Here is a 24,098-nt window from a genome sequence, read left to right as displayed (position 1 = left end):
GTGTCAATCAAAAGCACCTATTTTTCTCCTGTTGTGTCCACTTGACAAGTTTACTACCTAGTACTGTAAGCAGTTTGAGGAGGCACGTAACCAGCAATGGCTTAGAGCAGTGTTTCTCAAACTGTGGCTCAGGACCAACTAAGTGGGCCACGAGCCAATTTCAGGTGGGTCCCCGTTCATTTCAATATTTTATTTTTAATATATTATACTTGATGCTACCATGGTATGTGACTGCATTTGGGGAAATGTTGCAGGTCTATATTTTTAACTGGCTACTATGTATATGCTTTTAACAATAATAGTAAATGGGACTTAATCCTGGTTAAGTGTGGGTAGGATTGCATTCTAGGATTATTAAAAATCTTCTTACTTGATAATGTCACTTGCAGTCATGACATCACTTTTGGAGGGTCCTGAAAGATTCTCATTCTAAAAAGTGTGTCCCAGTGCTAAATGTGTGAGACCCACTTGCTTACAGAGCTTGTCTCAGTGCAGCAGTTTTGAATAACGATATGAAAATTGATTCTTTAAAGGGGACCCATTATAAAATCTCAACTGAAAATTAATGTCAGAGTTAACCCCCCCTCAAGAACTTTCATACAAAATCTACTGAAAATCAAAATTTTTCGTGCTCTGCTGAGCAGCTCCTCCCTTTCCTGCTTAAGAAACAATGATGGTAATCCTGTGGAGAAATTCAAAGTAAAGCACACTCTCAGCACCAGCTTTTATGCCAAGTTCTTAAATATAGTCCCAACTGATTTGCGAGTATAGACACTTGCGATTTCTCAGCATCTAGTTGAGTGAACCTTTTAATGTCAAAGTGTGAAGCAATTTGCTATATAATATTGGAGGGGGTTGCCTTTCAAGGAATACAAGCTGCAAAACTGAACCAATTGCATGGTCCCTTGAATCTCATCCCAATAATTCCAAGTTATTGACTATTAAGCAGATCCTTTCACTAAAAAAAGAAGGATTTACGGTTAAGATTTCCACTTAGGAGAGATAAGTATAGTTCTCCGATTTTTGGTTCTGGCACAGTCAACTGGATCTCATTTACAGTTCTAACCTTTTCACAGTTAAAAAAAATAACATTCTCTTGATTCACAAAATTCCCCAGGTTAAGAGAATTGACTACATTATCTGGTTTTAGCCTGACTGCTCTTTGTATGCGTAAAGCTGTTTAAAAATAAAATAAGTCATCTGTGAAACCAAAAGGATTCAAGTAGTAAAAGACTTTTGCTATTTGTCAGCAACAACGTCTACCTAGATAACAGGAGTCAAAGAATATATCCTCTATTTTTTTTGGCAATTTGGAATTTATAGTTGAAGTGCATAAATCAAAGGCCACATCTTCACCAGATCTCTGGTGCCCAAGAAGAGCACTTCTATGAAAGCAACCCAAATGTCACATGCTGGGTTAAAGCCATGAGACCAAAATAATCCAAGCTTCAAGTACAATAAAACAGATTTGCCATTTATTAGTGGCTTCTCTTCATGAGGCAAGTGGCAATTGCTCTTGAGTAAGCACCCAAGTGACAAATCATACCAGCTACGCTTCTGGCTATTTAGATGATTCAAGTGAGATTGGACTGGCCACCACTGTGGTTTCAACTTCCATATGTTGCAAAATGCCAGTAAAACTCTGAAAGCTAACTGGGCGTGCAGCTTAACACAGCTACAGGCAGTCATGGTTAGCAGCTGCCAGCTGTGAAACACAGCAGGATTCAGGTAACTAGCTGTGCTTTCTCCCTTTCTGTTTCTCTGGCAAGAGTGATAAAGAAAGACTCGCAGCAGCCACTAGGTGGGACTGGCTACATGCCAGGACCTGAGTTCCGTCAAAGACACAATAGCCCTCATAGCCAATGGTGGTGATCTGTCCCAATTCCCTCATCATTTCTGGCTTCAAGACCACAAGACAAGCAGATAAACATCATGGTGTGTAGGTGAGTAGGTTGGTTAGCTCCTAGGACCACAGCAGAAGAGTAGCCCTTAACAGTAAGACTGTCACATGAAGCTATGCATGAACGTTAATGGTTGGTTGGCTGGTTGGCAACCTTCAGTCTCGAAAGACTATGGTATAAGCCTACAGCACCCAGGATTCCCAGGTGGTCTCAGCAGATATTATACTACTTGTTTTTCTTCTTAATCTACATCAAAAGAGTCTTTCAGAAAGTTTATTTTATCCCTTTAATAGGGTTGCATTATGTGGCCTAGTGAAACCAAGTGCTGTAAGCATTAATTCAGAGACAAGCTTACAAGGTTATTCAGAGACAAGGTAAAACAGAAATAGCACATGCAAATATTCTATGTTTGATGGAAACAGATCCCCAACTTGTTTAAAATGGAAAATAAAGTGGTAGCCCAGACAAATACTTTCAACATGGTTTCAATGATTAGCCTTGTAAACAAACCAGATGGTCAGAAAACACCCTATCATTACTCTGTTTATTATTAAAGTGAAATGTTTTCTGTTTCTTAACAGCACAGACCAATCAGTGACAGAAGGTAGGATATATATAATTAATCAAGTTCTGCTGATTAAAGACAGTTTCCCTTTAAAAACAGGCTGGCTTGAGACACAGCTCTAATCAACAGTGCACAGTAGTATACCTTAATCTCACAACATTGCTTTCCTTCACTCTATTAGGACTTGTTTGTTTTGTGTCACAAAAGTCACTTTCCTGAGTTAACAGACAAAAGGAAAAACTTTTAGATAGCCATGACTTCATATTAAGTTAACCATGGATAAATTGGTACATTCTTATAAACAGCAAATTCCCTACAAATGCAATTTACTAAGAAAGTTACTCTTTCATCTACTGGGCAATGAAATCTTTAATTAGTTTTTGTAATTTTATTCCCATTTTCCTAAACAGTTCTATATTACTGAAAAATACACATCATTCCACAATGTTCATAAAAGGTCATTTTCTAATTTTTAACTCTAGCAATATGTAAAGCAGCCCCAAATCTGTAGTAGTATCCTGACTAGAGCTATCATTGTTCGAAACACCTCCTGTGCTTCTCACACAAAGATCACTGCTATTTGCAGAAACAGGAGGTAGAGTGTCAACAGAAGGAACGAGTTGAGATGCTACTCAATGCAAAGATTAAAAATGAAGCTTTCAGAAGTCATACCCAAATTTCGCAGCAATATCATAAACTTGCTTTTCATGCTGTAGAACTTTCTCTCTGTCACCCTCAAAAAGCAAGGTAGCAACACATAATACATTGGGATCAAATCCTTTGAACTGTGGAAAGAGAAACAACTCCATTAGATTACAGTAACATATTGGTTTCAAGTCAAAGAACTTCTAAATACAGTACTCACTTTCACATGTTTTTGTTTAATACATTATAACTCTAAAGGAAGAGCCGCAATTTTGGAGGTATTGTTATAGCATGAACCAGCTGTATAAAAGAATTTTTGGCATGTTTTTTTGCAAGTTTTCTTACAAATGCGCCCTCCACCAAATCAGAAATCAATTGCAACTCCTCAAGTTCTGAAGCCTTTTCTGGAACATCATAAACAGTAATTGACATGCAAAGAGGCATGCTTGCTTTACTAAAGTTCTGTCACAGAATTCATAATTGAACAACTAGTATTTACCCCATTGGCCTTGTGGGCACCCAGTCTGAATATCTGCTTATACTGGGTATGTGTCGATGAACACATCGACAGCAGTGCTATACGACACTTGTTTGTTTAAGACAGTGTTCCAATTATTAGAAAACTGTCTATTGGTCAATAGTGCCAATGTACAAAATATCACTTGTCGTGAGAGGTTTGCAATGATTTACAGCCCAATCCTATGCTGCCCGGAGTGTGGGGCTGCTGTGGCACTGAAAATGACTGCCGCGGCACCTCGGACCACTAACTAGGCAGTGTCAGCTGCACCTCGGAAGAGGGGGACTTTTGTCCCCTTCCCCTGAGTAAGGCCAATAGCCCCGCAATGCGGCTACTTGATTCCACAGCAACCACTGGAATCACTGGGTCACCATAGAATCAAGAGCCTCCATGTTGAGCGGTGGATCTGACACAGAGACTCAGGATTCAGTGTAGCAAGAGCTCCACTGGACCCACTTCCCTCCTGCTCCCTCCCATTAGCATGCTTCCTCTCCGCCCCCTCTCTCCATTTCTCCACACAACAGAACACCTCCTCCCTGCTGCCCGGTGGTGCGTGCGACCGCTTAGCTGCGAAGCACTGGTGACCCACTGGCCCTAGCCCAGTGCTGACTGGCGCTTAGGGCTGTGCACATGCTTTATGGCATGCCTGTGACACCGCTGGCTGAGTGCCAGCAGTGCGAGCTCAGGATTGGGATCTTAATCTGTTAAACTACTGATTAAAAAGAGTAAACAGTCATCATATCAGAATCTTACAGAGCTGGCTCAGTCCTGAATGAACTTTTAAGGACCTCCAACTTATGTGCTTTTCATGGTCTGAAGCATACTACAGCTTGCCATAATATCTGAACCAGCCAGCTATGGCTTTTATTGAGGGGGGGAAGGAACTGTGGCACACATGGGAAGGAGGAAATGTGCAAGCCCAAGGATGCTTGGAGTGACAGATCTGCGTTAAAGATTTACATTGCCTCAAGGTTGTGGCAATTTCAAAGCTTCTGTGCCTCTTCGCCCCCAATGCCCACAAACAATTCTGCTTAGTCAAATTCCGAAAGCTAATAAGCACTTGGGTTCTACAACAGAGCTGGAACAAGTAGCATTTTATCACCAGTGATCATATGCTCTGGGCAATGAAACTGCAATGTTTCCAACTTTGCTTTGGCCTTTATTTTCTTCATCTATAAAAATCAATATAGAATTTCCAAATAAAAGTAAAGTAATGCAAGACTTTACAGAGTCCTCAAATATTCAGTACCTATGAAGTTACTCCCAGATTTAGTGTGTCATCTTCCCTTTGGCCCCAAGTGAAAATTTTTTTTTTGCTATACTATCTCTTTATAATTTCAAACTGAATGATTTTTTTCTTATATCAGTTTTCACAGAGCTAAGATGCAAACACATTTCAAAGTGAAATGACACATAAGAAGAGAAGCACTAAAGATGATATTACCAAGCAAGCAAACCTAAAATTCATCTTTAGAAACATCAAGTGGATAAAAAAGCAGAATAATTAAAGGGTTGTACACATTAATCACATTAAATCTTGCCACCATTTAACTTTACACAACAGCTATCATATAGACATTTCTGATAAAGACTCAGTTTGTCCTCTGAACACAACGACATTAATTTGACTTAAACATTCTTAATTTCACTGTCGTGAAGACAGATTTAACGAGGGGATATTTTAAAAATGAAGTTCATACTCCAAGGGCTTGTTAAGGCAATTATTCACATCTCTGGGTTGAGATCAAGAACAGGTTTTGGACTTATGTGATCTTCTTTGTAGGCAGCAGTTAACAAGTGAACCAGGAGAACTCCAATACATTTTAGAATCTGCTTCTATTAAATACTGATACCTTTGTGATGTAGAATTTTTTCAAACCATCCAGAAGTGAAGTAAAAATTGAAGCAACCTGTGGTTTGAGAGCATATCCTTGGTTGGGGGGGGGGAGGGAGGGAGAAGAGAGATTTGTAAGACAACAACAATATTCACAAAATTCAGATTTTTTATGTGAACAACAACCACAACTTGAGCTTATAAATTGCATTATCCTCTGTTCTGTGCAAGGTAAGTTTCATCATCTTTACAAGGGATTAAAGAACTACACACACCACTTTCAGACATATACAATGGTTTCCCATTATACTTTCCCCCACATTTAAGTCTTCCAGTTTTTGAGAACCTAGATGTTAAAATAACACGCACCCACACCCAACTCTTTGCTTCTTGGAGGTTTTTCTTTCTTCTCAGAGTTTTTAAAGGGACTGTATATTTACATTTTGCCACTGCACCTGGGAGCTATTCTTTCTCCTCTCATCACATTCTAAGCCAGCAGTTCCAAAGTGTGCATCATGACACCCTGCGGTGTTGCAAGGCACTTGTCAGGATCCTGCAAGCCACCTGGCAGAAAGACAGCAGCAAGAGACTCCAAACAGTGGCAGGAGGCTCAACATGGTGAGCAGAGCAGCAGTATGTGAAAACCACACCAAGAGAAGCCTGCCTGCCCGTCCTGATCCTCTCACCACTATTTTTGAGGCTTGTGATGCCCTATGAACACAGAAATCGGTGGCAGTGACGTCACTGCACAACACAGTTCATGTCATCTCCACTTCCTTCCAGGTTCCGAGGGCATCACAACCCTGTCAGTTTGGGAAGTGCTGCTCTAACCTCTTACGACAGCATTGCTTATATAATTACAGTAATGTATTTTCAATTTTGTTGTGTTTGGCATCATGTGTCATCATAAATTGGGTAATTGGGAGACTGTCATTTAGTGCAATACTATGCATGTCTACTCTTTGCATTCCTTTGTCCATGTCTACAACTTTGCATTCCTACAAAGGATATTGTAGGAATTCCCTGCCTTCCCTGGATATTTGGACTTACTGCCAGATACTTTCTTAGCTTCTAATCTCTGGTAACCCTTATTTACAACCCCTAATAAAGGAGAATTTCCCCTATAAGAAATAAGTTGCTTCATTACAAGTTTTCCAGTCCCTAACCTTGGTTTATAAAGCGGAACCCTCCGCAAACACAAGAAATTTGCAAACACAGCAACAACAAATATTGGTTAAAGCCTAGTTATTTAGGTACCTACAGATGTACTTCAAGACAAGAACTGGAATAGTTATATCTCCTAGCCCAGCTTCCCCCACTTTGCACTGTGGTCCCACTCTTGCTTTTAGGCAAGTCTGTAAGCACCCTTCCTTAATAAAAAACAAAGGTACACAAACATTAAAGAGCAGTCTGCTAAACTTCATGCCATAGCAAAGTCATTTCTTTGTTGTTTTTTTTTTACACCAAACTTAAAGTCTATAGTCAGAGGTTGAATTTGATTGCAACATATGACTGCAGAGGAAATTTTATTTTTTAAAAATGTATGCTGATCTTATTATCTCCTTATTTAAATGATGGGAGTAATATTTTCACCCCCAGAGCTGGCTTTAATCCAATTATGAAGTGCATTATTTTTCCAAGATGTTGTTCAACCCTATTTCAACTTAACAGTTATCATGATTATTTCTGTAATGATCTTACACCTTAGATCTAAGACAACCAGGGTACAATTTATAATAATAATGAGATTTTTCTCATCCACAGATTCTTTTGGGACTGCACTACTTAGGATAATGGGTCCTAAATTTACCGTGGTCTCAGCACCCTTCTTCCATGGTGGCCTCTTCTTCCTGGCTCTCCTAGGTGTCGCCATCTTGGATTGTGTGAGATTTGCACAATTCTCATGAGAACTTGCACGATCAACAATGGCAATGCCCAGGAGAGGCAGGAAGAAGAAGCTTCTGGATAATCCTGTGGCACCCATGTGATTTTGCCATGGCACACACTGTTGCAGGACCTGCTTACAGGTCCACAGTGGGCAAAGACAGAACTGCTTTTTGTGCATGCAATGCCACAGCTCACATTCACTAAACTGTCCAAGGATCATTTCACTTGGTAAGAATATCTGAGTTTCTCTGGCTGAAGGCACATTTGGAAACTTTCCTTGTTTACTTCTTCCAATTTCTATTCTAGAGGCAACTCAAGAATTGTAAATGAACTGTTTACATTACAGTTCCAAATAGTCCTCATTTTAACGTCAGGCCAATGTCTACTTCCAATATGTTCACCCAGGATTCTGAATTTGTTAAACAAAAATGATCAACAAAGTAGAATTCCAGAGAAACAGATGTTAAAAGTACAAAATGTTTATTAATTCAACTATATAATTCAACTATCCCCATATAAACAGATCTGTATCTGAAGATTCAGTTGCCTGTGGATTAAGTTCACGGCCCCCCTCTGTATGCACTCCCTCCAGAGGTGATGGGAGTTCTGCTCCTCTCCGCTCCAGAGGATCCTCTGAGCTCAGTAGAGGCCATGGACATCTGAGTCTCTGCTGAGCCCTAGGAGCTTCCTAATGCCATATAAGGCATTAAAAATGTCACTTCCGGTTTCTCCGTGAAACTGGAAGTGACATTTTTCAGCTCTAGAACTCACAGGACCTTCCCAAGTCAAGGAGAGCAGGGTTCACCTCAGCTCTGGAGGGTGGTGGATGGAGGCATTTGCCAGTATCTGCAATTTCACATAACTACAGGGGGTTCCAGAACAGAACCTCCATGGATACGGGGGTACACTTGTATAGCTTTCACAAGGAGCTATATAGTACAATTACTACTGCTACTACTACAGTGTTTCATAGGATCTAAACTTTGGCACAATTTTAATTGTATTATATTTAGGGCAGTCACCCACTTACAAGAAATCTCGAGCAATTAATGGTATGAGTTTCAATTTGTTGATCAACTAAATCTGAATAATACCTCATATGACTAAATCAATCATGTTGCAAAAAAGCATAGTTTTTCAATTAATCACGTATACATATAAAATGCATATGGGAAGTGCCATACATACCTATATTAAAATATATATTTTAAATAATTTGGAGCCCATTAAGCCCAACTCTGCTTAAAAAAATCCAGTTCCCATCCCACTTTGGATCCTGCTGCAGCTTCAACAATGTCACTGGACTGTCATGCTCCCAATCCCTGCTCAGTCCACTTCCCTTTCACCCCACCAGCCTACTTGCCCTGGAAGTCATCTCCTGTTTCCTAAAGTTACCTACTCCTGGAGCACAGGACATCTCACTCGGCTTATCCCTTTTGAACTGTAGCTTTTAATGTGTTACAAATGGGTCAGTTCAGGAAAAACTAAAATTCTCTGTGCTTTTTGAGCCTGGTATGCGACTAGGCATCAGAGAGTTTAGGGAGGATGTCTACTCAGTCTTCTGCTGCCACTGGAACAGAAGAAAGATACATACAGAATGAAGAAGGGATTTGGAGGCAAAGATGAATGGGAGGGAGGCAAAGTTTAAGTTCCTCTTCAGTTTGAACTGAAATCTAAACTGGAAAAGAACATTGCAATCCAATGTTTGTCTTGCACTAGCCTTCCAAGGTGTGCCCAATTTGATTTCTGAGCTGAAGTCAGAAAAGTTCAGCAGAAGCATTCATAAAAATTAATGCAATAAAAATCAGTAAATACTTACCAAACTGAAACTGTACATTATCCATAAGGCGAATGGATGCAGGAGCACATCTCTAATAGAGAGAGGTTGTATAAGTGAACAGAATACTGACATAATTTAGCAATTTAATGATATCACAGAGAAAAAACTGGTATGTGAATACATATTGCTGTCCAACCTAAAATTACTGATCTTCCATTATAAAATTCCATCATGCAACACGCTCAACAAGTCTTCAACACAGAGGCCAAGATTAAATAAGACTGATTAATGCAGTTTGTAATATATGTATAATGTTACATCAGGTCAAAATCGGTCAGTGATAATGTACTCTAATCAGTAGCCTGCCTAGTCCAAGACTGCAAATAATTGTGACACACACACAGTTTGCTGTCTGAGGATCAAAGCTAGGCATGATTTTTAAAACTTGGGGGGGGGGGGAGTAGAAATCCAATTTAATGTGAAGTGAGTTGGCACAGATTTCTAGGCCACTTTGGGTAGCATTCACAGCTTCCTTTTCACTGGAGCAGGGATACTACCCACTGATAATACCACATAGTAGTAAAAAATAATTTAACAGTGGCAGTAATAAGCTAAAAGAAATGGAATGTCACAATTGTTTAAAGAACAGCAGTACTACTTATATAGCAGGAACTAAAGTTGACTGGGACACTTCTGCTGCAAGAATTTTATACTTTCAACCAGAGAATCGTACAGTGATGGCATAAAATTTGTATGCAACAGATAAACATATTTTTAAAATTTGGGTGCACATGTTGGTGTAACATGAGCTAAATATTCAAACAGAAGGAAGAACTGACCTATGAAAAAGATACAGAATAGATGGATAATGGAAGATTTGAAACAAAGATGGTAGAGGATGGCAAAGTAAAGGGGGGAAAAAAGAATAGACAAGGTATCATTCTGTACCAACAAATACTGGATGAGTCCAGATGTGCTCACAACCCTACTCATGCAAAAAGTCTTTCCCACCCTTGTGTAGTTCCACGTGCAGGAGTGGTGGAGGGAATCAGAGGGGGGCACCTTGCATGAGCTGAGGTGCTTTCCACCTGTGTGAAGGATCCTCTGGATCCCAAACATCTCCTCTCATGATCTTTCACTGTTCCTACATCTCAGCCCTGTAGACTTGTGCCAACCAGTACATAAGACAGGGGCATCTGTCTCAATGTGTCTGCTAAATTAACTGTGTGATACCTCAATCCCTTGGATGTAACACACACACACACTCACACACTGACACCTTTGTAAAGATTTCACCCTTAGCACAGTGGTTCCCAAACTGTGAGCCATGGCTCCCTGGGAAGCCGCAGAAACCAGTCAGGGGAGTCGCGGAATCATTGCAAAAAAAGTGCTGCCCTATCAAGTGTATAGGATTGTAGTCCTAATGGCCCAGTGGGTAAAGAAAGCCACAAGTCAAAAAAGTTTGGGAATCTCTGCCCTTAGCAACTTAGGGCACAATCCTAACCAGGTCTATTCAGAAGTAAGTCCTATTTTGTTCAATGGGGCTTACTCTCAGAAAAGTGTGGTTAGGATTGCAGCCTTAGCTACACAAAGAAAGTCTCATTTCAACCACAGAACACATGTAGTTACATTATTAGCAGAATATGGGGTGGTTTTTAACCCCTGAATTCAAGTTAACTCCATCTGCTTTGAGAAAGTTGTCCACAATATTATACTGCCTATTTCCCACAAAATGCTTTGCTTGCTTACTAGTTTCACAGCACCTGGGTTTTAAAGACAGCTGTTTAGATTTCAATATTAGATTCTTAATATTTGATCCTTCAGGGAGGACCATTCTTGAAAGAGGGCAGTTCTAAAGAGCTTTGTTGGTCATTGCTCCTGCCCCATGAAACTTGCTGACTCAAGAGATCCAGCAGGCCCCCTTGTTGCTACTCTTCTGACATCAGCTGAATACCAGCTTTTGCTAGCAGGCCGCTAACATTTTATTGTGAAGGTTGGGTGGCTCTGGCCCTCTTGTTTCTTCTGGTCTCTTCATTTTGTTTTGCAGCTGTTATTGCTTAACAACGTATTTTATGGTTTGTATGTAAGCCACCTGGAAACTGTGGTAAAGGGGCCAGATAAAATTTTTTAAATCAAATACCTAAACCCTGATGCCTCTTCATGTCACCTCTGTCAACCCCTACCTTATGTCTCTGGGAAAAGGTAGCAAGGAAAATTCTGGGAATAAAGGACATCTCATGCTATGAGAGGAGAGATCCAGCCTCAACTGTAGATTGCTAGAAGTGACATTCCCTAGCCTTTCTGTACTATACTTGTATTCAAACCAACTGGTGCAACACCTGCTGCAAGACTGTAACAAGCAGAATCCCAAATCCTTTTTATAGTATTATAAAAGCAAGTCATTGAAGAACAAGGTCTTAACTTTCCATTTTGTCATCTCCAAGGAGTTGCATGGCATTATTTGCCCTTCAAATACATTTCTCAACCTCAATAAGAGGCAGACCAGAGCATTAGTATGCCATCTAGTGAGAGTATTCAGACACTGCTTTCTATTGTTGTTTAAGAGCAATGAAATAGAATTGGAAGATAAGGTTACATTACCTGCTTTGCTACTTCTCTTAAACAGGCCACCCCTCTCTCAAAGTTTGGAAATACTACAGAGCCATACTTTTGGTATTCGGGGATTGGTCGAATTTTTACTGTGACTTCTGTTATCACTCCAAGGGTTCCTTTATAAAAAGAGGAAAATAATCATTTTGCTACTGCAGCTAGAAGATTTACAAGATGGTTTTATGGTTTAATAGGCAAAACTCAGAATCCCATTGCTTTCCACTTGAAGTAATTTCTGTTTCATTTTAAAAATTATATAGTAGTTTTTAAAAACCAAAGTAACACTAATGTTTCTTGTTCTTAAACTTCCCAATTGTAATGTACAGTTTATGCAGTATTTCTCAAACTGTGAGGATTAGGTTTCTAAGTGTGGAACAATTAATTCAAAATATCAAATATTGCAGTAGATTCAGTAACCCAAACTAGACTGCAGGATCAAAGCTTTCTTGATATTAGAACACCATATTAAAGTTATTTAAATACCAATGAGGAGAAAGCACTTATAATTAAAACCTAACATGGGGAATCTTACAGAGTCCATGTTGCCCCAAGACTAGATTAAATTGCACTATTTAGTGTCAAGTGGAGCTGACAAAGGTGCCTGAAGACCTATCTTCAGGATAGCACCTATCATTATCTGAGACCAAAAGGGCATCTGCGGGGAGAGACTGACAGCTCTTAGGACCCAATCCTATGCAGTGTGTGCTGGCTCACTGCCAGGGCGCACTGTTGCAAACCTGCAAATATAAGGCAGGTTTGCGAGCTCAGTGCTGGAGCTTTGCTGCTCAGCAAAGGTGGCAGGTGGCAGAGAACTGCCAGGTGTCAGAGAGATGAGTGGGGGCGTGGGAGGAGGTGGGGAGGAGGTGTTCCAGGCGGGAGGGGAGCTGAACTATGCTGGATCCAGAGCCTCATGGCCCAACACAGAGGCTTTTGATTCTGTGCCAGCCCAAATGCCGCTGCAGACTCGAGTAGCCCCACTGCAGGGCTACTTTCCTTACTCAGGGGAAGGGGACAAATGTCCCCTTCTTCCAAAGAGCCGGTGGCAGCTGCCCAGTGACCTTAAGATAAAGCCGGTAGCCATTTTCGTGCCACTGCAGTTCAGGCGCTTTGGGCAGCTTAGGATTGGGCTGGTAATATAGTTAAGGTAGGCAGCATGGGTCAAGGGAACAATACTGTACAAGAGAATTTTGGTTCATAAAGGGTGGGAGAAAGACCCAGATGGGTCCACAGAACAGAGGTGCCCAAAAGTGCCATCTCTACTTCAAAAATCATTTGAAAATCTAATTTAAACCATCATTAGGAAGAAACTTAATATAACAGCTAAAGACAGACATCCTATCAAACCATGGATAAAGATGTTTAACTATAATTTATTCCTATGTCTGAACTGACAAGGCATCGCTTGCGATTGGCTGGCAAATCAGAAGCCACGGTATCTGCGAACTACAGTTTTAATGGTGCCTAGATTGACAAACCATAGTTACTGCCATAGTTCTACCTCTGAAGGCCACTGAAACTAGAATACACCAAGATTGGAATGCTGGAATGCACTGAGACTGCAATGCTGAGTAAACAGATATGAAACACAGATGAGCAGCTCTAAGCCATGCTTTGTTTTTATGTTTGCAAGATCAAACTAGTTTAGGTCCTTAACTTCATAAGCTGAATCACTGAGAATAAATAAAACTGTAACATATTACAACTCCAAATATTTCATAATTTTCAGTTATTTTTGTTGAAAAACATACACGAGCCAGTATTTTAAATATTCACACTATTTTATGTAGTCTAGTTAACAGTTTATTAGAAGTCATTTCACTCTTCCTCACATTTTGTGTCATTTTCCATTTGAGAACGCTAAATAGTTAACTGTAAAAGTCACTTGAATAAAGTCTGAACTCTTTAGCAGCAACATGAGTGTATATATAGCACAAGAAACATGTAGTATCCCTGCAACATATATGACAGCATATATGGCTTTGGCTGCAATCCTAACCACACTTTCCTGAGAGTAAGCCCCACTGAACAAAATAGGACTTACTTCTGAGTAGACCTGGTTAGGATTGTGCCCCAAGCCATTCTTGATACTTGGTTGAAAAGCCAGTTACTCTAAGGTTAGAAGAGAGTCACAGACCCACAAACAGCCCCTTTAACACTGCCTTGTTTGGGAACATTAACAGGACTGTGTCAATACCCCTAGACTCCACAGCACTGCCCCAATCTCACAGGTATGTGCAACCATTCCACAAAAGAAAGGAGCAGAAACAGTTGGTTCAAGAGATGTGGGGCAAGGGGGGAGGCAGACAGTGTGTAGCCATCCCAAGCAATTATTTACAAGACTATATATGCAGAATATATTGCACTTGATCCTTCAGACTGTCTACATCGCCAAAAATTAAGACCAATTACAGTATTTCCTCATTCATATTCTCAAAACTCATGAAAGGCCCCAAAACATGCGTTAACTATAATGCTGCAACTGTTAAACTTATGTTTGGGTCTTGTACAAAAGAATTTTGCTAGGTACCTACTGAGTCTTAATTTGTCTATTAAATCTTAAAACTGAGGTCAGAGGTGTTTGGTGATGTTGTTAAGAAGGATGCTTGAGAGCTTGTGAACAAAAAAAGAAAGCCCAAAATAAATGGGATAGATTTCAGAAGGCAATTCTAGAGATCAGTGAGCCTAAATTATTATAATGATGAACTCTGTAACATTGTTTTAAATCAGATGCATTAGAATTAGTGTTCATCAAGATGCATCACCAGCCTAACATTGCCAGTTGTTATGCTTTGGACAAAATTGTTTTTGCCCTTGACTTGCAAAACCAGAAGAAATTCAAGCAAAGAGCTCCCAATAGCTCTTCCCCACTTCAGCTTCCTGTGTGCCCTGAAGGGTTGCTCTTGTTGGTTAGGGGATCTTCAAAAATAGAGGGTGAAGGACAGGAGTGTGAACGTGGGGGGGGGGGCAGTTTAGCCAAATAGTGATAGCAGAAATGTTATTCCTTAAGTTAAAAAGTACAAGTAAATAAGATTGTATTTATACAGTTACCAAAGGGCTCTCAAACAATGATACTGCACACCTATTTTGATTGTACCTTCAGATCCTAAAATGAAATGATGGATGTCTGGTCCTGTTGACATACGTGGTCCTTGACAGCTTTTTTGTATCACACCTCTTGGGGTTACCATTTTTATATGAATCACCTGTTTAATATAGGATATTCCGTAAGAGTTATGTTCAGATGGGAATGTAAGAAAACATATCAACCTCCTATCTCAAATCTATACTAAGCCACTGTTAGATGATACTCTGGTTGGAGAAGTTGACAAGAACACTGTGGGTTGCCCTCCAGAAGGAAACCACTAAAACACTCTGCTACTGTCTTAACTCTCTCTCCTAGCCCAATAGGAAAGAGAAGGAGACAGAGGGAAGATGGTATAAGTTGTTTAATATTTAAATCCCACTCTATTCTGAAATCTCACAGTTTAATTAGAACAGGAATATCAAACTCATTTCATATAGAGGGCCAAAGTTAGCATTCATAGTGCCTACTGAGGGCTAGAAATGACATAGTTAAGCAAAAAGTGACATCATTAAGCACATGAGGGCCAGAAATAAGCACTTTGTTCTCACATAGAAACGCATTAGCTGCAAATGGCGGAAGAGAAAATGTGCAAATCTTGTTCATATTTTCAAGATATGAGCATGCCCAACTATCATGCTGGGAAAGCCACATTATAACAGGGGCCAGATAAATTGCTTCTGGGGGCTGCATTTGGCTTGCAGGCCTTATATTTGTCATCCCTGAGTTAGAACATTCAATACTCAAGTGTAGAGTTCTTCAAATTTTTTTAAACCTGAAAATTCCAAAGACGATCTAGAACAGATCTAGATGATCTTTTTGGCAGGAGGGCCACATCATCTCTCTGTGTCAGGGGCTGGGGAAAAAATTAAATTTACATTTCAAATTTGAATAAATTGACATAAATGAATAGAGATGGAACTTATATGAATGAAGGTCTTGCAATAACTCAAGGCCTGTAAAAGGTCTTGCAAAAAGCAAGGCCGAACTTTCTTTTGCTGCTGCATCACAGACTTGAAACAGCAGGCAGTGGAGGGAACCCTCGTCCCACAGCTCAGGCGAGAGGTTGAACAGTCGCCCTCACGCTGAGAGCAGTTGTGTCGGGCCAGCAAGGACTCCAGCAAGTCTCCGGAGGGCTAGAGGCTAATTGAAGACTGGGGGCTCCCCACAGGCCAAACTGGGAGTCCCATAGGGCCGTAAATGGCCCCTGGGCTAGAGTTTGGGCACCCCTGATCTAAAATAACGCATATTTTCCATCACTGAAACAGCATTAATGACAAAAGATGAAAATGGGTGGCACTGCAGTGAAGTTAAATTTTTAAAATCTTACCAGGTCTTCAATGTTTCCATAAATGTTTTTCTTCATTCCTGATGCTCGTGTTGCCACCCATCCCCCAAGAGTACTGAATTCCATTGAATCTGGTTCATGGCCTGTACAGTAACCACTTTCATTCAGCTAAGCACAGAAAAGAATCATCCATTATTGTAAGAGAGAATTTCCTAAGGGACATTGAATTTACACTACAAACTTTAAAAAAAAACACACAAAAAAACAGGAGCTCATTTTTCTAAAGACAAAGGATCAATATAATTTAATTAAAAGCGAGATTTGATGAGCACAGGAATTCTTAACAGGTTCATCATCATTTTCACCAGCAAGCCTTTCCACATGGTCATTCTCAGTCACATATGTGTCTGCAATCACATAAAAAGTACTCACTCACGTTTGCAGCAATTTGTGCTATGATGTAGTGCTTTAGTGCCACCACTTTTGCAAACACTGCTGCACAAGTGAATCCACAGACTTTGCGTTCACATCATAAGAAATCAATGTATGCAGAATATAGTTAAAATTGCAGTATGAACAGGACCCCAGTTTTAGGAGCATGCATTTGGTGACAGCATTTCACAGTGCACATTAGCAAAAAGACTGCAACAAGACAATTTCACTAACAATAAAGTAGGTACTTATTTGTGGTACTGTCAACATGATTTGCACATGGTCTGCAGAAATCCTGAGCAATCTAGTCTCTGAAGAGCAGCTCCCTTAATATATAACCATCTGGCTGGGATTTCTGCATGCAATACCACGGTGTATTTGCTATGCAGATCAGGAATTCCTATACATTTGTCACTGGCTTCATTTTTCATTATTAGTTTAGCTTCACCATCTGTACTGCCTCAAGGATTGAATGGAACTCCTTTATACACTGACCCCAAAGCTATTCTAATGAAATTGTTTTACACACAAACCAATTTTCTATCTACTGGCACAGCTATTGGTGCCAAGTACTGTGCATCTGTGTTGAAAAAATTTGAAAGATGGGTTATTCAAGAATACTACATAGGTGAAGAAACGTTTTTGGTGCAACAGTTGTTGGCAAAACAATCTGTATCTTGCATTGTTTGAAGATGGACCATAAACATCTGTGCTAGCCTAGCTATAAAACGCTACAGAATGATCAATCCTCTGGCACATCACTTGGTGCGAGGGTTGATATGCCCCAAATTGAAAGATTTATCTGATAGTGCAGTAATCATGGGCTCTTAAAAGAGAAACTTAATATTTTTAGCACACAGCAGCTCAGTCTAGACATTATTTAATATAATGGTTCCCAAACTGCATGCCATGGTGAACTCACAGGGGTGCTCTTCTTCCAGCAGCCTCTTCTTCCCTGCTCTCCTGCACTCTTCCATCTTGGATCACATGATTTATCATGCAATCCAATATGGAAGCGCCTGGGACAGCCAAGAAGGGTGCCATGACCATGGTAAATTTGGGAACTGCTGCACTAAACCATAATTAGCACAACCCATGGTTCGCAAACTATTACAGGTTGAATCTCGTTATTCGTGAGGATTCTGTTCCCAGAACTCACATGGATGGCAAAAAATGAATTAAAGCAAATCCATTTAAAAAACAATGTCCTTTTGCTCAGTGATTTTAAAATAGCCTTGCTGACCTTTTGTAATGCACACAGAGGCAATCAGTCTCCCTCCAGGCACTTAGAAAGGCTTCACTCTGAGGCAGTGACCCCTTCCTTCCCTAGGAGCCCAGTGCAGGGAAAGAATGGAGGAGGTGATAATAACTTGGATTCTTTCATGTGCTCAGGAGGAAGGGAGGGGTTGCTTGCCTGGGAGTGAGGCTGTTCTAAGTGCCTGGAGAGAGAATTATTGATGGATTATCAGCCAGCTGCCCCCTCTCGCATTAATGACGCTATTATTAAATGACTTTTTTCCTTTAATTTAAAGGGCCCTTCTAATCGCACTGAGATAAAACTGCAGGTAAAAAAATCTGTGGATAATTAGGTTATACCTGTATTCTTCACATCACAACAATATTAGACTGCTAGCTGATCACAAACCATCATTTGCCAATTCAGACATCACCCCAAACCATGTGGCTAAGTCTATGGCTGAGTTCTTTTTTTAGATAAAAATAGGCAGAAGTGACATTTTTAGCATGCTGCTAGCATGTGTCCAGCGTGGCTCATTAAAAAACTACAAAATGGCATCCCATCATTGAAATCAGTTGTATGGAGGTTGCTAAGTTGTTAACATGCGCTATGGAGGCCACCAAGTTTTGACATAGAAATCATATGCATGGAGGCGGCCATCTTTTCTGGCTCTGAACTTGAATGCCAGCACACTAGAATTTGAAAAACGAACAAGCATGCTAAAAGGTAAACAGCTCTCTAGTACTAGATTTTGAAAAAATAAACACAGTCTATATATTGCAGTAGCAATCATGTGGGTTACCCCCCAGACTTCTGATAGCAGAACATAAGTAATCATATAAGTCCTGATCACAAGGAAACAGTTTTTCCCTCCAGCAACAGCTATGCCACATTGGGAAAATATTAATAATGTGTATTAGTTGCAAAATACAACACATATTGCTAAATATGATGGCAGCTTTTATAAAATCGCAAATACAAGAATCCAAACTTCTCACATGTACACAGAATCCTTCCCAAGAATGCAGCTACTGTGATACAACAGGATTGGGATACAAATCCCTTCAATATTAAAACGGTTGCAAGTATAATCAACAGAGAGCCAGGGTGGTGTAGTGGTTTGAGAGCTGGACTTAGACCTGGAAGATCCAGGTACAAATCCCCCCTCAGTCATGAAGCTTCCTGGGTGACCTTGGGCCAGTCACTTTCTCCCAGCTTAACGCCTACCTCACAGGGTTGTTGTGAGGACAAAAGGAGGGGAGCAGCTGTGTACATTGCCCTGAGCTCTTTGGAGGAAGGTGGGTATAAAAATGTGAAGAATAAATAAAATAATCAAGTACTGCTGAAGCATGGCACAATGATGAACACTTTGTACTGGCCATTTCAAGCACTGTTGGGAGCCTTCTGACTTTCTTCCACAAATTTGATTAAGCCATTTCAGCACTTTCTACAGCCTGTAAACTCATTTTCTGGGTTGAGCGATTGACTAGTGTAGATACTCCAGAACTGTACTTCGTGTGCCGAGACTCAATTTATATATGTACATTCAACAATGACTGCAGTGATATGGATGTATGCTAAATTGAGAAAAATACAAATAAGAAAACCAATACAAAACTTTTCTTATCCATGGGAAGCTCTGAAGGAGAAATGACAGAAGGTTAATTTTCTAGCTTTAAAGAAAGAAGTTGTAGCAAAAGAAGCTATTATGCCTTATTCTAGTGGGACAAAAGATTCTGTGGCATTTCAAGAATGGAGCAGTTGGTGAAATATCAGAAGTTACTAGCCTGGGAAAATGTCATTTAAATTAAGGGAATATGCTCTGTGCATTTTAATTCTAACCTTTAAAAAAAACTACAGCTCTGGAAAGGTTAAAATACTATATCAAATGATAGAAGGATATAAAAATAAGGAGTATGAAAGGCCATCTCATCAGAAAGTGCTGTGTTAGCAGTTTCCAACAAAAATCATTTCTTTGGAAAAAGCTACAGAACCCTTCTGAAAAAGGGGATACTCCTCAATAGGAAGTTCATTACTAAATATCACAAAGACCCAAACATGTTTTGAAGACTGACTAAAGAATGGATTTTAGCTAGATCTACAGCAATAGTTCATTAATCTTTGCCAAACACACGTACACGTTAAATTCAGAATTAAAAATTCACCTAACTAGCAAGCTGTTAGATAGCTGATGCTAAAACGCACATTTACCAACAGTTACTTATAATTCTGGAACAATGCCTAGGAGACCACTCCTTAAGGGAAAAAAATTCTCATCAGACTAAAGTGGTTTAACACATAACTGAACAGTAAATGGCAGAAATAAAGATTTTTCAGAGAATCTTCAAACTGCAAAAGCAAGAGAAATTATGTAAGAATGTATTGTCACATTATTTGTCTTTCTTTCACAAAACTCAAGGCTCTGTACACAACTCCTCTTCCCTCCTTTATACTCACAACAACCCTGTGAGGGTTAGAGACAGAGACTAGTGCAATGTCACTATGGCTATGATGGCCGCATGAGCCTACCAGAGCTACTGGATGATAAGGCAATGGCGAGATCTCACAAGATAGGATAGGAATCACATAGACCTTACATACCCAGTCTTGTGAGCTTGGTTGGGGCTGTGGCTGTTTGTGAAGGCAGGGCTAAGGGAACCAAGGGAAACTAAAATGCATGAGGAAGAGACAGAGATGGGAAGGAAACTGAAAAGGCAGCAGAGGCAGGATGGAGATGCAGAGAAGGGTAAGATTCAGAGAGGAACACCCCTCCTTTTCCCCAAGCACTTGAAAGAATGCAAAGTGGAAGTGATCATCACCTCCTCCATTCTTTCCCTGTGCTGCAGCTCCTGGTGAAGGGGGACTCTCTGAAATGTGATTCAGAGAGTCACATTTTTTGCCCTTTAATTTCAAGGACCTTTTTCATTGCATTGAGATAAAACAGTGGGTGAAAAATCCATAGATCCTAGTGCTACTCCCCTTCCGGGCCCAGTCCTCCCACCAGAGTGGTGGCGTGTGCACATTTGTTTTGCCTCATAAGAACAGCCCTGCCAGATGAGTCCATAGGCCCATCTAGTCCAGTTTCCTGTATCTCACAGTGGCCCACCAAATGACCCAGGGAGCACACAAGGCAACAAGACAGCTGTATCTTGGTGCCATCCCTTACATCTGGCATTCTGAGGTAAACCACTTCTAAAATCAGGAGGTTGCACATACATATCATGGCAGGTACCCCAGGATGGACTTTTCCACCAGAAATTTGTCCAATCCCCTTTTAAAAGCATCTAGGCCAGATGCCATCACCACATCTTGTGGCAAGGAGTTCCACAGACTAACTACATGCTGAGTAATGAAATATTTTCTTTTGTCTGTTGTGACTCTCCCAACACTCAATTTTAGCATATGTCCCCTGGTTCTAGTGTTATGTGAGAGGGAAAAGAGCATCTTTCTATCCACTCTGTCCAACCCCTGCATAATTTTGTATGTCTCAATCCTGTCACCCCTCAGGCGCCTTTTTTCTAGACTGAAGAAGAGCCCCAAATGCTGTAGCCTTTCCTCATGAGGGAGGTGCCTCACCTCAGTAATAATTTCAGTCACTTTTTTGCTCCTTTATCAATTCCACGATATCCTTTTTGAGATGCGGCGACCAGAACTGGATGCAATACTCCAGGTGTGGCCTTGCCATCAATTTGGTCAATGACATTATAATATTAGCCATTTTATTCTCAATACCTTTTCTAATGATCCCAAGCACAGAATGGGCCATCTTAACCTCTGCCACACATTGAGTCGACACTTTCATCGAACTGTCTACCACTACCCCAAGATTCCTCTCCTGTTCTATCTCAGACAGCTCAGAACCCATTAACCTATATGTGAACTCTTAATTTTTTGCTCCAATGTGAATTATTTTACACTTACTTACTTTGAAGCCCATCTGCCATTTTGCTACCCATTCTCCCAGTTTGGAGAGATCCTTCTAGAGCTCCTCACAATCCCTTCTGGTCTTCACCACTCGAAAAAATTTGGTGTTATCTGCAAGTTTGGCCACCTCACTGTTTAACCCTGTCTTCAAGTCATTTATGAAAAGGTTGAAAAGCACTGGTCCCAAGGCAGTTCCTTGGGGCACAATGCTTTTCACCTCTCTCCATTGTGAAAAACTGTCCATTGACATCCACTCTGTTTCTTGGTCCTCAACCAGTTCCAAATCCAGGAGAAGACCTGCCCTCTAATTCTGTGACTGTGAAGTCTCCTCAGCTGCCTTTGGAGAGGGACCATGTCAAATGCCTTTTGAAAATCCAAATATATCATATCCATAGGTTCTCCTATATCCACATGCCTGTTGACTTTTTCAAAGAATTCTTAAAAAGTTTGTGAGGCAAGATTTACACCCAGAGAAGCCATGCTGATGCTCCCTCAGCAAGTCTTGTTCGTCTATGTATTTTAAGATTCTATCTTTGATGAGGCAATTCCACCATCTTACCTTCTTCTACCACCTTCTTCTAACTTCTTCCACCACCAACCCACTTCTAAAATCAGGAGGTTGCACATACATATCAGGATATTATGCTGACCAGCCTATAGTTTCCCAGGTCCCCTCTCCTTCCCTTTTTAAAGACTGGTATAACATTTGCTATCCTCCAATCCTCTGGTACTGTGGCCATTTTAAGGGACAAGTTGCATATTTTAATCAAGAGATCAGCAAGAGATCAGGCTGATCCATGAAATCAGCCTCATGGACTGAAACTTTTAAGATGTTCTGAAAATGTTTTATTTAAAATGCAGAAATGTTAAAGGGCAAATTTACCCTTAGCCCTAGAGAGGAGCGTGGAATAATAATAAGAACCTGGTAAGAACTAATAAGAACGTGAGTGATGCTAAAAACATAGCTAACTCAAAGAGAATATATGCAGGACATTTGGCAAGTGTAAAAGATGAATAGTTCTCAATGGCATAAATTAAAGATACCTGTCTTTCCAATTCTTGTCCAACAATGCCAGCTTCTACATGAGCAGTTAAATTTTTCTCATCTATCCAGTGAATCCTATTCTGTTGCAAGAAAACAAAGAAAGATTCATTTAAATGAACAATGAGCGTTTCAGTTCTTTTACAAAAGAAGCAGCACTTAACCAATTCTGTGACTGAAGAAGGGAAGGTATAAATATAATTCCCCACTACCAGTTTCCTTATTTACGATTATTATACAGTGGAACTAAAACTGTGTTATTAGGTTGAAGAAAGAGTGTCAGCCAGAATAGTTTTTGATTTGGGTAAAAATTAAAAGAACACATCTAAATGCCACTCTGCTGAACAGAACTTAACATGCCATGGTTTGTTAGCTATTAATAAAATAGATAGTTCAAAATATTAATGCTCCAAGCAACAGAATGCTCTAAAGACACAATGAAAGGCAATAATGTAGGACGTATTTTTACATAATCAATTCTATTAAGAGACAAGTTTGTTTTGTTTTTTAAACTAGCCATGTCTGTGCCAATTTGAATTTATCTAACCCTGTATTGTATGACATTTTGTAGTAGACAAACATATGCAAAACTAATAACAATACTGCACTATGAACTGAGCTCAGGCAAGTCTGGCTAGCAATATTTTTACTTGCACCCAAGTGCAATCCTATGTTTAAACGTAAAAGAATTTGCACAGATGTTTAACGCATGCTGGATTAATTCACAGCTTTGCTAGGAGACAGACTTGTCAAGGTCTTGGGTATCTAACTATTCATACATACCCCTGTCTCACAGGTTTCACCACTTCTGATGGTGCAATGGCATAGCTAATTATTGTGTAGCTCGGTGCCGAGCTCAAAATGTTGCCCCGGAAGTGAAGTTATCACCGGAAGTAATGTCACACCTGAGCTTTTAAAAAAGTGAAAATTGGGGGAAAACCTGCCTCTTCCTCCCAGCAGCTCACCTAGTGGCATAGCTAAGGCATCTGTCTGCTACCTGGGTCAAAGAAGATTCTATAGGCCCCCCACAACAAAATCAAATTTACTTAATTAAATAAATAAAAAGTGCTCCCCTTATTGGTTAGAGAAACTGCTGGGTTGAAGAGGGACAGTTATTTTCCCCCTGCTAAATATAAGAGAAGCACCACTTGAAAGCACCTCTTTATCCAGTTAGCAGGGGTAATGATACATGGAAATGAGACCTTACTGGTTCCATGCTGTATCTCAGTAGCTCTCAGAACAATCAGTCTCATAGGTCAGTTCTGAATTAAGGAAATCCACTTTTTGTTGGATTTGTGTTTTCATCTTCTGGTTAATTGGTAATAACTATTGATATAATACAGATATTCCAATG

At 40.2% G+C, this 24,098-nt stretch overlaps 1 protein-coding gene across 1 annotated transcript in view; it reads right to left on the bottom strand.

Annotated features, from left to right (window-relative positions):
* AGPS (alkylglycerone phosphate synthase) overlaps nt 1–24,098 on the bottom strand; it is a 70,160-nt gene that overhangs the window by 14,304 nt on the left and 31,758 nt on the right. Inside the window, exons 8-14 of the mRNA XM_066612320.1 lie at nt 22,747–22,827; nt 16,152–16,277; nt 14,834–14,942; nt 11,731–11,858; nt 9,169–9,220; nt 5,482–5,558; nt 3,139–3,251 (exon numbers count right to left, since the gene is read on the bottom strand). Of these exons, the coding sequence (XP_066468417.1) occupies nt 3,139–3,251; nt 5,482–5,558; nt 9,169–9,220; nt 11,731–11,858; nt 14,834–14,942; nt 16,152–16,277; nt 22,747–22,827 (686 nt within the window). The remainder of the gene's footprint in view (nt 1–3,138; nt 3,252–5,481; nt 5,559–9,168; nt 9,221–11,730; nt 11,859–14,833; nt 14,943–16,151; nt 16,278–22,746; nt 22,828–24,098) is intronic.

This window comes from Tiliqua scincoides, chromosome 1 (genome assembly GCF_035046505.1).
Source record: "Tiliqua scincoides isolate rTilSci1 chromosome 1, rTilSci1.hap2, whole genome shotgun sequence".
Lineage (NCBI taxonomy): Eukaryota > Metazoa > Chordata > Lepidosauria > Squamata > Scincidae > Tiliqua > Tiliqua scincoides.
The sequence above is the reverse complement of the archived record's forward strand: the minus strand, read 5'-3'. Positions and strand labels throughout refer to the sequence as shown.